The 15,858-nt window shown below is 29.2% G+C and overlaps 1 protein-coding gene and 1 long non-coding RNA gene across 2 annotated transcripts in view; both read left to right on the top strand.

The window, feature by feature from the left end:
- pea (ATP-dependent RNA helicase pea) overlaps nt 1-15,858 on the top strand; it is a 159,788-nt gene that overhangs the window by 110,920 nt on the left and 33,010 nt on the right. The window contains exon 19 of the mRNA XM_085820150.1: nt 14,524-14,664. Within this exon, the coding sequence (XP_085676276.1) occupies nt 14,524-14,664 (141 nt within the window). The remainder of the gene's footprint in view (nt 1-14,523; nt 14,665-15,858) is intronic.
- On the top strand, nt 4,070-10,353 carry LOC146996169 (uncharacterized). Its single transcript, XR_015041982.1, has 4 exons — nt 4,070-4,310; nt 5,387-5,496; nt 7,670-7,712; nt 10,129-10,353. It is a non-coding gene; the product is annotated as an uncharacterized LOC146996169 (long non-coding RNA).

Below are 15,858 nucleotides of genomic sequence, written 5' to 3'. Positions count from 1 at the left end.
TGGTATGAAATGGATGGAATGGCCAGCTCAATCCCCAGACCTGAATCTGGTAGAGCATCTTTGGGACTACCTTGGGAGGCAGGTTGCTGCTTTAGGTTCTCCTCCAAGGTTGTTAGATGAGCTTGAACAAGGATTACTCTTTGTCTAGTCGTTTCTTCCCATTTCACTGATCAACAACTTAATTGACAGAATGGAACATCGCTGCCACCAATGTATTGTACCTGGGGATGGACACATTCCTTATTAGAACCTATTTTTGTAATATTACCACCTTATTTTCCCTCAAATAACTGTGATATATTGTTTCTCCAAGATTGGATGTCTCTGCCAAGGGTGCAGTTTTATGTTTATAATTCATGTTTGTGTTGAACTTTAGAAGCATTTAATGTCGCATTCTTTAAAGAACTGTGTAGTGAGCATGTCCTGTAAATTCCTTATTTTTATGTTGCTTCAATCTCAAATTAGACACAAAAAACATGTTGTTCCTTAACTTTTGGAAGTCAGTGTATATATATATTGAAATTTCAAGGGAAATGTAGCTTTTACTTTCAGAATATTTTGACTTGCAAACATTAAAACAGGAGAGTTTGAAACTCACTCTCTTCATATATATTACAGGGTTGCCATGCTACCTGGAAAACCGGGAGAACCGGGAAAAGTCAGGGAATTCGAAAATTGACCAAAATATTCAGGGAAAAGTCAGGGAATTTAGGTATTTTTGTCAAAATCTGGAAAAGCCAGGGAAGTTCATACAGCGATCCCGCCAAAAAAAGCGATTTTTGCGCCGACGTCGGAAGAGGTAACTTTTTTGGCGAATTATGTATCACGTGAGTGTCATTCTGGTAGCTGGCATAGAGCCAATTTTCGCAGCTCCAATTTGATTGTCTTTTAGAAAGACAAAGCAACTTTCCCGCAACTTTTGGTTTCCAGTATTCTCGAGAATCGCATGTGCAGTGCATGAACTAAAGAAAGTACCTGTTCTCGTATAAAACAAAATGGGTTTAATCCTAGTATACGGTACTATGGAGGTTAGAATCAAAGAATATGTATTATAAAGAAGGAAAACCTCTCTGCAACAGACGTGGCTGTGGCTCCGTTCCATCATAGAGGGAAACAGCTGTGCATGTCTGATATATCTGTTACCAAAGCTCGAAACCGGTGTCGAAGTTCGAAGGTCACGTTATCAAGAGTTCATAAAATGAATATCGTTTAAAATTTCTTTAACCACTTGCGCTAAAAAGACGAGCCACGCACGTCAAGATGCTTTTGTCTCAAACCGCGAGCGACGTGAACACCACGTCGATAAGCATTTATCGCAAAAATGAAAATAACGTGGTGCACACGTCGCTTAACAACGAGATTGTTTATTTCTCGAGTTACAGCTCTGGATTGCACTCGCAGATGCGGAGCGGCGTAAATGAGACACTTTACCGCTTGTTATATTGTAGCGCACGGCACCACAATCGTGAGCATATTTCATAAGTGCACATCTGTGTAGCCACCAAGGGAGTGGCTTCTAGGATGGACCAATGGGAATCCAGTAATATTTCTGTCATATCACATGACCTTTCGCATGCTTTAAGAATGAAGCAAGATGGTTGAAAATATTTTGTCATGCGAGTTTCTGTACAAAAGCATAGTCGATTTCTTCTGAAAAATTTCATTGCGAAGTTAGATCAAATATAAGCAATAGTGAAGATTTCACTACCTGGTTGAAAGAATTTGAAATAAATACGAACAAATGTTGGATACTCTGCAAAAGTATCCATGTGAAATATTATTTAATAAGTGGTAAATAAAATGAAGAAAGAAATATGTAATAAACATCTGAGCCCAAATGCTATCTTTACATAAAAGTACGCACGCGAGAAAAATATTTAAACCAATTATATATGTAAATAGAAGTCAGCACTTTTTATTGCAGTCTATATGAAAAAGATGTTCTATAATAATAGCCAATGCAGAATTTTATTCAAAGTGAACTTTACTAATTTGCATTCGTATTCATTTAGTGTGTTAAATTTCACATTTAATAACTGCTCACTCTTAAATGTACTGTTTACATAAGAAATTCTCATCAAACAGAATGAATTTATCTTATTCACAACGAATATATTCAACTTATTCACATGTAGCTTTTAATGTTAACAATGGATATAATCAGATCAAGCAAAATATGTGTTCTGAATCTTACACCTTAAAAACCAAAAGAATGCAAGCACTGAAATAAGAAAACACTAGATTCATTGTAACACTTTCAGTCCTTCTCAACTCATTTAAAAATATGTGAATAATATATATGTGAAAAATATGCTCAGTTAAAAATACGCTTGAATTCTCTTAATCCACAGGTGTTAGTGAATGCATAATATTCGAGACTAATTGTAGCTTGAGTCATTTTTTCCGATGTAAAGAGCGATAATATGCCGTAAACATCAATCCAAATATTACTGCGTGATAAAAATCGCGAACGCTCACATGCATGAAGATTTAGCGTCACAAGAGCGATAGAAGCTCATTGGTCTATTTTCGAAACCCCTCCCTCAGTGGCTACGCTGATGTGCACTTGTGAAATATGCCAACCGTGAAGTTTAGTCTTAGCGCAAGTGGTTAAACTCTAAAGGAAAAGAAAATATTTTTTGGCGCAAGTAAATTAATTCATGGATTAGTTATTTTCAGAGAGAAAAAAAAAAAAAACTACTTCTAAAATCCGTTTTTAAAATTATTGCGAAAAATCCAAGAAGAACCCAAGCAGCACGTCTCCAAAAATGTACGTATAATTTTGGTGAAATAAGGGTATGGTATTTTTTGCACGTTACTTTTACGAAATTTATACGAATGAAAAAGGCTGAAGTTACTGTTAACTCTTGATCGTTATTTTCCACACGTTATTTTTACGAAAATTATACGAATCCGAATGTACTGATAAAACTACCGCCATGATGGTATATTTTATTCGTCACTTTTACACATATTATACGAATCCGAATGATCTGAAAGAAACTACTGCCTTTATGGTATATTTCATTCGTCACTTTTACGGATATTATACGAAGTCTAAAAAGATTGAAAATGAAGTTTATTAATTCAAAATATTTAGTGTATTTCTGGCATTTGACTTTGTTTTCCTTGTCCACGAACATGAAAAAAGGGGCAGTCGTTTTTGAGGCTAAAATTTTTCTATAAATTTTAACATGTGAGCTAAATCTTTACGTGCATTTTTGCAAAAAATTATATTTTCTTAATTTAAACATCTTCAAAATAACTTATTTATTTTCTTATAGCAAATTTGTTATTTTTATTCATATCAACACTTATATTAATTTACACAATTTAATTTCTTTTATGAAAATCCTATTACCCATTTAACTGGAATAAGCTGTATATTAAATTTGTGTACTTACTGAGTTTGGTACAATACTCTCCTTATTTTATTTAGCAAATGTGGGCAATTGAATTGGAATAAGACTAGCAAATCTTTCATGTCGAGGAATATAATAATAAATACAGCAGAAGATGCTCGAAAACGTTTAACTTCTTGAACAATAGTTTAATGTAGACCAAAGGATCATTAATTATAATCAAAGATATACTAATATTTTTATTTAATAATAATATTAATAACTCTACGAAATTGCAAGCTGAATCCTGATATTTTACATATATTTCAGTTCCTTTAATCTTTGTTATAAAAATCATATGAGGCTAATTTTTTTAAATTTTGTTTAATGTACGGAAAAAATGATATAGCGATTTTAATAATTTTTATATGAGGAAAAAATTAATAAATAATGTAAATAAATAATTATATTATATTTTATATTTTTCCTGAAACAGTTAAAGACATTCTTAATATGGAGATCTACAGAATAAGTACAAGGGTCCAGTTAAATGAACTCAAAATTTGCATAGTTAATTTTACGCTATAAAAATTAACCGGATTTACGATTATACACTGAGCATGCGCATATACAGACATTTCTATTTTTCGTAGAAAAATTTAATTATTACCTTAATACAGAGATGCTGTGAATATAAATTTATATAATGCAAAAGTAAGTTTATTTCATATGCTAATTTAGAGGCTTTCTCAATATGTTTAATTATAAAGAAAAAAAAAGCGTTGCAATTCTTGTTCACTGACCAATGGCAAAGCAGACACTTTCTACTTCCGGTTGTGGCGGGATATTTGTGAAGTCAGCACTCAGCAATGGCTGTCGAAAAGAATGGTAAAGTCGCAAAGAATACTGTTTGTTCGTGGATTGGCGTTTGTGACAGAATCCATCGAAGTTACTAATTATTTGAAGAAAGTAAGTGAATATTTTATATTTTCAGTGTTTAATACTCGTACCTTTTTCACCTATATAAAATTTTATAAATAGCGTCTGTGTAGGAAATGTGATTTTCCATGTGTTGTTCTTTTGTGTACGTGCCTAATGATTCATTTTCAGGATTTGGTACTGTTAAATTTTGCACTAGTCTGTTTCTTACTGTTTGTGTCACTCCTTTTTGTATGTGTCTCACCTTTTTATAGTTATATTATTTTTACTCAAACGTTTTAATATTTATCTTAAAGCATACTGTAATTAAGCAGGAAATAGCTTTTAATGGAAAAAGAAAGGCAATATTAACATGACTAATTGTTCAGAAATCTGTTATGGAAATGTTATCTACCTTATGCCAAAAAATAAAGCATGTAACTTTCATTTATTTATGAAATTCAAAATTTTTTATTTGCTTAGTGTTTTCCCTAAAAATAATTTAATTTCTTATTTTTGAATTTAGTTTTATAAATTTGCTTTAATATATAATCTTTAACTCAAAGATATTGTGCTATTAAAAAAGGAAACTTTATGCCATAGAAACACAGGTACTTTGTTCCAAATCTGTGTTCATTTTTTTTACATATATACTGAATTTTTATGCACTAGTAATTACTGAAATATATCCTTTCATGAATAATAAGTAAGTCCTAAGTCCTTTCATGAATGCATTTCTTTTTTGTTTGTTTGATTTTGTTGTTTTAAAAGATCTGCCATAGTTAAAAAAAGAAAATAAAGTAAGAATGCTTTACTTTCAGTTTTGAATAAATTTATTACTATTTACTGCAGCTTCAAGTTTCTCTAAACATAATTTTCGAAGTCAAAACTTGATAGTTATGTTGATTATTAGACTTGCATGAAAAAATTTATTGAAAAATTGGTATTTGATCTAAAATACCTTAAATTATTTGAATGATATTTTATAAAATCATGTATTTTGATATAACTAGATAGTTAAAAAAATTTAAATTGTAAATGTGCAGAAATGCTTATATAAAACCAAGAAATTGTTTATATTTTTGTTGCTTTTTCCCTTGTAAATTAATTATCTATATATATTACAGTCTGGGGAGTCAGCACCCTGCTGAATTGTAGTAAACGAGACGTCCAATCTACTAGACCATCAAAGATGCAGATTTGGATTTTATAGTTCATAGTTATTGAAATCGTAATGGTATGTTTGTTTAAATTAGTACTGTTTATGAATGTGATAAAAATAAATTCTGATAAGATAAGAAATGATTTATTTTCTATTAATTATGAACTGTAAATAATGTAACAAATTTTCTTCATAGTATATTTACTAAACATTTTTTTTTTTTTTTTTTTTTTTTTTTTTTTTTTATAAAAGGGAGGTAGTCTTATTTATACAATTCTTGCAGAGATACCAAGAAATAAAACATTTCAGGAATTTTCACTCAGTATATCTTGATGTGTAAAATCGTGTTGTTCAATGCCATATTACTTTTTCACAGGAAAGTAATTTTATTGATCTAACATCTGCATAAATCAAACTTTTTTAAGAATGATTACAGTTTCTAAGCTAACTTAAAATTTTCAAATTTAGAAAATGTATGTTTAATGTAGCATTAGTTTTCCATGGAGAATAGAAAAGGTTTTCAAAATGTTCAGTTGTTAGAGGGAAATAATATAAATGAGATTGTCCTGATACAGTTTCAGCTGGAAATGAAACTGAATTTTCGGATAGTGAAGATTTCATTTAAGAATTCTGATAAAACTGATTAATGTAATTCCTCTGCATTTAAAAATTCTAATAAAACTGATTAATGTAAATCCTCTGCATTTAAGAATTCTAATAAAACTGATTAATGTAAATCCTCTGCATTTAAGAATTCTAATGAAACTGAATAATGTAAATCCTATGATTCATGTAGGTATTCTTCTGTTATCAGGAGATTCAGAAATGTGTGTTTATATGCATGCATTTTTAAATGTAGGTGCTCGTGTGTGCATGTGTATATTCTTTATGTATGTATGTGTATATGCGCATACATGCATATACACATGCTTACATATCTACAATGGAACCCCGAGATACGAGTTTAATTCGTTCCAGCATTCAACTGGTATAGCGAATTTCTCGTATCTAGAAACAAGCTTTCCCATTGAAAATAATGGAAATTCAGTTAACCCGTTCCACACCCCAAAAAATATCAATTTTTATATCATCATTATTTTAATATCAAGTCAATTTTTCCTAATAAATAACACTGGTAAATAATATAACAATAGTTTAACTTTGTTACCAACATTTTAACTCATTCTCATTAATCCACACCAACAACAGCTTCTCAACATCTAGGAGTACTTATATGGTGCTTGGAAGCAATGATAATTCCTTTGGCTACATCAGGTTTCTTAATTTCTTCCTGCTTCTTCAGAATAGTATAGATTTTCGATATTGAAAGGCCGCAAGTCTTCGCCAATTCCGTCACCATGCTTATGTTTATCTACGATTTCTTTCTTGATATCGACGGCCATGGCCTCCTTATTTTTCTTTGCAGCACTATCTGAGGCAACAATTTTCTTGCGAGGCATCTTGAAATAATTATTTTCACGTTAAATGTCAAAACAATTAACTTGCAAGTGCACAAACACGTATATAAAATAACTGAGTGATCTGATGAGGGGATTCCCCGAGTTGAGCCGGATAGGGAAATGGCGCCACCCATACCAACAGCCTGGCTCATTGCTCGTTACTCGAATTAATCTCGTATTTTGCTCATACTTTCCTCGTATCTCGAGGTTTCATTGTACATTTCTGAATCCCATCCTAATAACGGAGGAGTACCTTTGCCAGTATTGCAACAGAGCTAGAATGAATTATTGTGTTAAATATGTGGAAATTGCATGCTTAAAGTACTGTTATTTTCTAAAAATATTATGTATGTCTATTTTTTACAAGAAGAAAAAATAGCTAAAAGCTGTTAATTTACTCGGATTTATTTGTCCAAAGGGGCTTTGTCCCTAAAGAACTATTGTTTTTGTTTTGCATTGGTTCACTATAAATATCTGTTTCACTTTTCAAACTGTTCCTACCAAATGTTAGAGTCCCTAGTGTGGGATTAATACTCTCTATCTTAGTGCCCTCTATAACCTGTATAACCTACAAGGATTGCCAGTTTAGGCGAGATATCTAGGTAGTCATCATAATACGTACCTTATTTTTTATTATTTTTAAATTAAATTGAAAGTAATAAACTAGTTTTCAAGAATGGAGTTAAACTAGATTTGCATTCAACTCTGGTTTATTGTATTAATGATGTTTTGCTGTAACAAATATGAATTTTTTGTTTAAGTATAATAATTTAAAATGTTTTTTCTAGAGAATGAAGTACTGCCACTAAGGTAAAGGTGCTAACTTGCAAGGTAATTTTTTATTCTACATTAACTCAATCTTTATGTCCTGTTACAGATATATTGGCAGAAATAATGAAAACCTGATATTCAAAAAGAAAAATAATAATGTTGAATGTAGTATATTAGATGGTTAACTGAGGTTTGGCAACTCATTAATAATCTTACACATATTGAGTACGAATAACTTTGACTATTACCGGTATTTTCAATAGTATAAAATTAGGCAAGAAAGCAGTTTTAGCATTCAACTGGTATAGCGAATTTCTCGTATCTAGAAACAAGCTTTCCCATTGAAAATAATGGAAATTCAGTTAACCCGTTCCACACCCCAAAAAATATCAATTTTTATATCATCATTATTTTAATATCAAGTCAATTTTTCCTAATAAATAACACTGGTAAATAATATAACAATAGTTTAACTTTGTTACCAACATTTTAACTCATTCTCATTAATCCACACCAACAACAGCTTCTCAACATCTAGGAGTACTTATATGGTGCTTGGAAGCAATGATAATTCCTTTGGCTACATCAGGTTTCTTAATTTCTTCCTTCACCGATTTTAAATACAACTCTCTTACCAATATTGGTTTGACAAAGGTAAAATATAATTGAATTTAATAAGTTGGAAATACTGTCTGTCTTTCCATGAGTTAAAAAATAATTTCAAATAAAATTTCTTTTCAGTTTTTCATGTTATTTGTTTAATGTTATTGTAATCTGATTTATCATATTTAGTCACATATTCCATCCCTCTTTGCACTATAGTATATAATTCAAAGGACTTATCAGTTTCAGCAATATTTTTTTTACCAGTATACATTTTTACCATAACTCTGTTTCTAAATCATATCCTGAAAAATTAAGGAGTAAAGTACACAAAGAAGGAAAATATGCAAGTAAATAATGGCATTTGTACTAGATTGTAAAAGTTATATAATTCTATTAGCTTTTTTAAATTATTCTTTTTGAAATTCAGGTGCTTCTTTGCACCCAAATGGTTAAAGTCCTAGTGTGACTTTGGTACTTTGATCTAACTTCTATTCCTAATAAATAATCCAGCTGCATACAGTTTACTCAATTTCTGCTATGTGTAAGGTAAACAATATTAGCTTTTTTTAAATATATCTTTTACAACTATTCCATCAGGTAGATTTCTTTCATATTTTGCCTTAATTGAGTCATCCTGCTAATTAAGAATTTATTAAAGTTAATATGTTAAGTTTTTGTGTGTATAATTCATTTTAAGTATGTGCAAGCAAATGCATACATTAACAGTTACGTAGAATTATGTTTTGGGTATCAAATTCAGAAAATTTGGGGCTGTTTTTAGAAGATTTATTAATGATTTATACTATATTAATATTGGTAAAAAAATTCTGTGGCTTTTATATGAGAGTATATATTTTAAAATAGCTGCATGATATGGTAGAGGTAAAAAGCTTCATGTGGATCATAAATTAATATTATGTGGCAATTTTTCATTTATTTAATAAAGAAAATATTCAAGCCACAATTAAAATTTTTTTCACTGGATTATTTGCATACAAAGTTTGCAGCAAATATTTCCTGCAACAGAAGTGACAGTTTTTATTTTGCCAAGACAGGAAATTTAGTTAATGAAAGCAGTAACCCTATTTTGAGATGTTAAACAGGAAGGCAAATTTTTGAATTTAAATTGATTTTTGAAGGAAGACTTATTTAGTCTTGCTATCATTCTACGTGGCTCTTAACTTTTTTATGGTATTTATAATTTTATTGTTATTCAGCATTCTGTTTGCTTAGAATGCACATGAATGTAGACTTGAAATATTTTATATTGCAAACTGAGATGCCATTGTTATCATAATTAAAGATTTTTGCTCTGATTTTGGAGGAATTCACTGATAATACTTTTGATTGTGTATTGGTTTCTGGTTTATTGAAATGTGTAAAATAGCCTGTTAATGCATATACGTATGTTAATGACATGTATATGTTTATGAAGTATTCTGTTATATGTATATAGTGTTGTGATTAGTTTTCTGCTTACTCTTAAGAAAAAGTTATCTGTAAGAAAGTGAATATTCTTTACTATATGTAGGAGTAAAATTGAAAAGGCTAATGCAATATAATTAATACAAAATTAAGTTTTTTCTCATGTACTTAAATACAAACATAGCCATTAAAGACTTTCTCAACCTTGCAGTTCTAAACAAATCTTAAGTATTTTTCACTTGAAATTATAGGCATTGTGTAAGGTATATAATTGAAGCTTACTGTGTGATAGTGTGAAATTAAATTTTTAATTACTGAAATGTAAATTTTTAAATATGAAATACTCAGTGCATTTTATATGCATCTTTTAATACTTCAACTATATTTAAAAACTGAAAACCTCTGAAGTGTGAAATTATTACAAATTTTTCTTTTTCTTGTTTAGGAGCTGTTCTCAAAACGTTGGGTGACAAAGAATTCACTTTTACAAAAATCGAGCAGGATATTAAAGACAGCGAACTATAGAACAAATATGGCGAAGCTGCATGAAGTCTATGTTGAATTTTATTATTGAAAAAAATATGCTCTTCAGATTTAATGTTAGTTTTTATTGTTTAACAGTAATTGCAGTTTTTGAATACTTGTAAAATAAACCTAATTCTTAAATTAATTTCATGTGTATTTCTTTTGCAAGTGTTACAGTTCATAATACTTCAAACAATTTGAAATTTTATACTTGTTAATTTATGTGGGATATGTTCATAATAATTTTATAATTTAAATAACTCATTGTCATCATATGAGCATAATCTAAAATGCACAGCGTTTGACAACAAATTAATAAAAAATTAGCCAACTTCTAATTGCTTTCTTTTGTCCAGTTGCCTCTTTTTAAATCATTTAATACCATAAAGCTATTTGATGAAAAAAATAATTGATATGTCCACATCAACATGCACATTTATAATGATGTTATAGAAAAAGTCACATGAGATAAATATTAAAAAATTCAATATTCCTAAACAAATTAACTTTTTGAAATTTTATCTGGTATATAAGATAAAATAAAGAACATATTTAGGTAATTTTGAATTTGCATAATTTTATGAACTTATTTATGAAATTAACAGTTACCTTGTAAAAGGGAACTTTTAAAAAATACCTCAATAAAGCATTTCTTTTGTAGAGGTGAACTTTTAGTACTGATCTAATATATTTATAAGATTTTAAACTGAAAAAGACAACAATAATAGATTACAATACATTGCAAGATTGACTGATAAATGTAAAATTTTTACATATCATAATTATGTGTGTAATTAAAACAGAAGCTACTTGATTAACTTGCATGCAAATTAATATTTTCTTTAACATGTTTAGGATAAACTGAATTTTAATAAATAAATATGTATATATTTGTGTATTATCTGAAGATATGAATGAAATATTTGTGACATTAAACATTCATCTTCAAGGAAAATAACAAAGTCAACTTGGTAAACTATTGGAAAAGGTAAGTTTTATACAATTTCCTGGTCTATATTTAACAATTTTAAAATTTAGCACACTCATTCAAATAATCTAAACATATGATGTTTTCTTTTGTGCTACATTCATTTACTGAATTTGTTAATTAACTATATTGTACTTTAGATAGAAATTAACGTAGATATTCCTTGTATTTTACGGTATAAAAACTTATATATTTGATAATAATTGACCTAAATCTTCCCTATGTTTTCTTTGCATATACGAATGACTTTGGTAAAAATTTAGTCCGATGTCTTCTCCTCTTTGCTGTGTAAAGTGCACATTTTTGGTAAAAAATTTGCATAAATCTCCAATTACCTATTTACTGCATTTTTTGTAAAATGTGCTTATTTTAATCTCTTATTTTTTTATATAAATCTATGCAAAAATGTTCTGCATATTATGATTAAAAAATAAAATTAATTTAATATCAAATTTTTACATATCCACCTTTTAGGTATGTACAGCAATATGGAATATATATAACTGGAAAATTTAAATGCAAAAAAATTAATTTCTATTCAAAAATTACATAACACTAAAAGGCTGAAAATCACTTTTAATATTTCATTTAAAAGTGACTACAATATATGCAATAAATTTTGTAAACCTGAGTTCTATGTTTTAAATCAATTAATGCTATCGTTCATTTACATGGCATAAGAAAATGTCCTTCGGAAAAGCAAATAATTTATTTAAAGTGTTATTTAGTAAACAACTGTTTGCTACAGTTGTTTACTAAATTTAAATTTATGAAATGAATTTAGTAAACAAAAATGCAAATGAACGATAGCATTAATTGATTTAAAACACAGAATTGATGTTTACAAAATTTATTGCATATTTTGTAGTCACTTTGAAATGAAATATTAAAAGTAATTTTCAGCCTTTAAGTGTTACATAATTTTTTAATAGTTTTTTTTTTTTTTTTTTTTTGCATTTACTAGTGCATTTAAATTTTCCAGTTATATATATTCCATATTGCTGTACATAACTAAAAGGCAGATATGTAAGAATTTGATATAAAAATTATTTTACCTTTTAATCATAGCATACAGAAAGTTTTTGCATAGATTTATATAAAAAATATGAGATTAAAATAAGTACATTTAATGAAAAATGCACTGAAAAGGTAATTGGAGATTTATGCAAATTTTTTACCAAAAAATGTGCATTTATACACAGTAAAGTGGAGAATACATCGGATTAAATTTTTACCAGTCATTCGCATATGCAAAGAAAACGTAGGGAAGATTTAGGTCAATTACTATCAAATATATACGTTTTTGTACCGTAAATTACCGGAAATATATACGTTAATTTCTATCAAATATATATGTTTTTGTACCGTAAAATACGGGGAATATCTACCTTAATTTTTACCTAATATATACGTTTATATACAGTAAAAAATCGGGGAAATTTACGTAAATTTTTACTAAATATATACGCATACGTGAAGCAAAAAATTGAGATTTACGTATATGCGATGAATATACGTAAATTTTTACTAAAAATATACGTAAATCCCTGAAATTTACGTATATTATACGTAAAAGTAGCGAATGAACAGTAGTCTCTCGCGTAAATATACCTAAATTTTACGTAAAAGTTACGTATAGTGTAATGTAAAAATATACGTAAATATTTAGTAATTGCCACTGGACACTTTTTATGATATTTTTACGTTCAACTTGAACGTTTTTTATACGAAAGGCCATTCGTAAATTGCACGTATTTTTCTCGTGCAATTTACGAATGCATGCTGCCTGGGAAACGTTGGTTTTTTCGCAATAATTTAAAAACGGATTTTCGTAGTTTTCTTTTTGTCAAAGAGCGTTTCTTCTTAACATGTGTTTCTCAATTTCCTGTAGACATCGCGGGGAGGGAAATTCTGACCGCCAGGTTCCGTCGCCAAATCCCTTGGCAAATTTTCCCTCCGCATTCTAGCGGCGTAATAGCATTTTACTTGTATGGAACCTTTTCTTCTTTACATACGTTCTTTGGTTAGAATAATAATAGGATTTGGCGACATCTTGATGCGCAGTAAACGGGTCATTTTGGTCTTGCGACAATTTTCAGAATCGTCCAAACCCTTACCGTATACTAGAATTTTACCGCAAAATCTTTTTAAACCCTTTTTTTTTTCTTTTTAATAAATACCTTGCCATTTTGCAGTAAAATAAAAAAATAGTAATCAGTCATCTAGGCTAGCCATGTAATATAACTGTATTCGCTAAAATATCGTTGATTATTATAATTCAATTTTTAAGTAATTATTTTTATGTTATTCATATAATTTAATGTTGCTTCTTCCCTCTAAATTTATTTATTATTAGTAAATAATATTTCCAAATTTCAGGAAATTTTCTCTGGCATAATCCTGAAATTAATTACTGCAGTATGATGAAATACCATCACGAAATTTAATGCACATATTTCTTCCTTATGTATGCTGCAAAATAAATATAAAATGCCTCAATTTATTAAAATAGATTTCTTTCTTTCGTTTAGCTGCAGAATGTCTGCAAAAAAAGCCTTATTTTATTCCAGATTGGAAAGATTCTAATCTCAATCTTCAGTGGAGAAAACAACAACTATTATAATTATATTTGTGTTTTCAAGTGTTAAGGTGCCTTTTAAGAACATACCTGACGCAAATTAAATTTACCTAAAATCTAACCTAACTATTTAGCATTGCGTTGTGATTTATAAGGACCGGATTAGCCTCGTGTTGAACTGGTGATGATCATGAGTAATAATTAAATAAAACATACATTTCTTATCCAATATATATATCTTAAATTTTATTAAGTTTCTTAAGTGGAAAACTAAACAAAATTATCAAACAAAGTATACCAAGAATAATTAAGAATAAATGTCCTCTAGGATTTATTGAATAATTAAGTGAATTTGCTACACAATACAAGTAATACCATAATTAATTTACCTCTTAGCACAGCCAACGTACATTACGCGGATAGACTGGAATTTTCTTGAAACATATCTGGAAAAGTCAGGGAATTTCATTCTCCTGTTTGAGTGGCAACCCTGATTGATATTAGCTATGCTAGTATATGCTATGTTTTTTACAAAGTAAAGCATACATATATCATTTACTTATATGCTATATTTTTTAGCGTAACCTGTGTACTGCATTTTATGATACTGATTGTATGCGGTATAATTCACTAATACATATTCATGTTTTCTTGAAAATAATAGTTTAAGAATGTGTAATGGTCATTTAAGGAAATTCAGATCATAAATTTTTCGATTCAAGTATCATAATGTAAGTCATTTATTTTAGGTTGTCATAGCTACAAATATTGCAGAAACTTCTTTGACAATTGATGGGATTTACTATGTGGTTGATCCTGGTTTTGTTAAACAGAATGTTTACAACTCTAAAACAGGCATGGATTCTTTGATTGTGACACCAATATCGCAAGTAAGTGTTTGGTTGATGAATGTTATCATTTATGCCTGTAGTTTTTAAATCATCAGTAGTCTTTGTGGTTTGAATGCTAATAAATGATTCTTGATAAATTAAAAATGTCACCAGTATTTTATATTTGCAGAATGTGTAAATATGTATTTATAATTTATTAAAGGAAATTTTATGTTGTCTTATTTTCAAGATGATTTTTGTAACAAAAATATATAACTATATGTAAACTGAAATATAAAGTAACAGTATTGATTATTGTATTAGTTGTTTGTAAACAGCACCAAAGACTATATGCTGGGGTTGAAGACAAAAAAAAATGCTAAACACTTTAGGTTAATGGCAATATGCTGCACTGATGGTGTGACTCCATGTGGTAACTAGTGTTGGTTGCATTGTTAAGTTGCAATTACTTGCTGCATATCAAACAAAAATTCATATGATATAAATCTATGAGACATAATTGACTATTACAATACATAATAAGATTGAAGGCATAGAAATGATTGTTGTAGGTTATTGTCCTCATTATGTGAGGATCTTCCTAATGGCAAGAATCTTTCTAGTCAAAGAGTTTAGGAGTATTCCGAGTTCTTGCCTTGTCTAAAACAGTTTGCATACTGAGTTAGTTATGTGATCACAATTTTTTAGTTGTATTTTACATCCTCTGATTCATTATAGTTAAAGAATTATTGCTACTGCAATGTTAGAGTTTGTTGTCTCACACCTCATAACAGCTCGAGCAGTGTAACGTGTGGGGAGACCACGCACATAAATTTCATATATTTGTGTGATCTGCCGCCTGGTTTTGTATTGTGCTAAATCAGAAGGGAAGCACGATTCCAAATCAGTACAAAAGTCAACAATATTGCTAGCTTTATGCCGTAAAGTAAAACAAAGATTTTGCATCAATTTCAGATATGTGTACACTGCACCAAAAAAAAAAAAAAAAAAAAGACAGTTCTGTATCTCCCATTAGCTACTGGGCTGATTGACAAAATTAAAATTCCGATTTTCATGTCTCAAAAGTGCAACTTATATATTAGATTTATATATAGCATTGTTCTAATATAGGTATTTTGGCACAAAATTGGACTTTTTCTGAAATAACATACCAAACTGTTTTCCGTATTTCGATTCTACGACTCAAATTATGCCCAGATGTTAAATTTTGTAAAATTTGGTGCTTAATTTATG

Source organism: Stegodyphus dumicola, chromosome 7, assembly GCF_044657685.1.
Source record: "Stegodyphus dumicola isolate Sdum_Otavi_A_Nest chromosome 7, ASM4465768v1".
NCBI classification, from domain to species: Eukaryota; Metazoa; Arthropoda; class Arachnida; order Araneae; family Eresidae; genus Stegodyphus; species Stegodyphus dumicola.
This window is presented reverse-complemented; position numbering and strand designations above follow the sequence as displayed.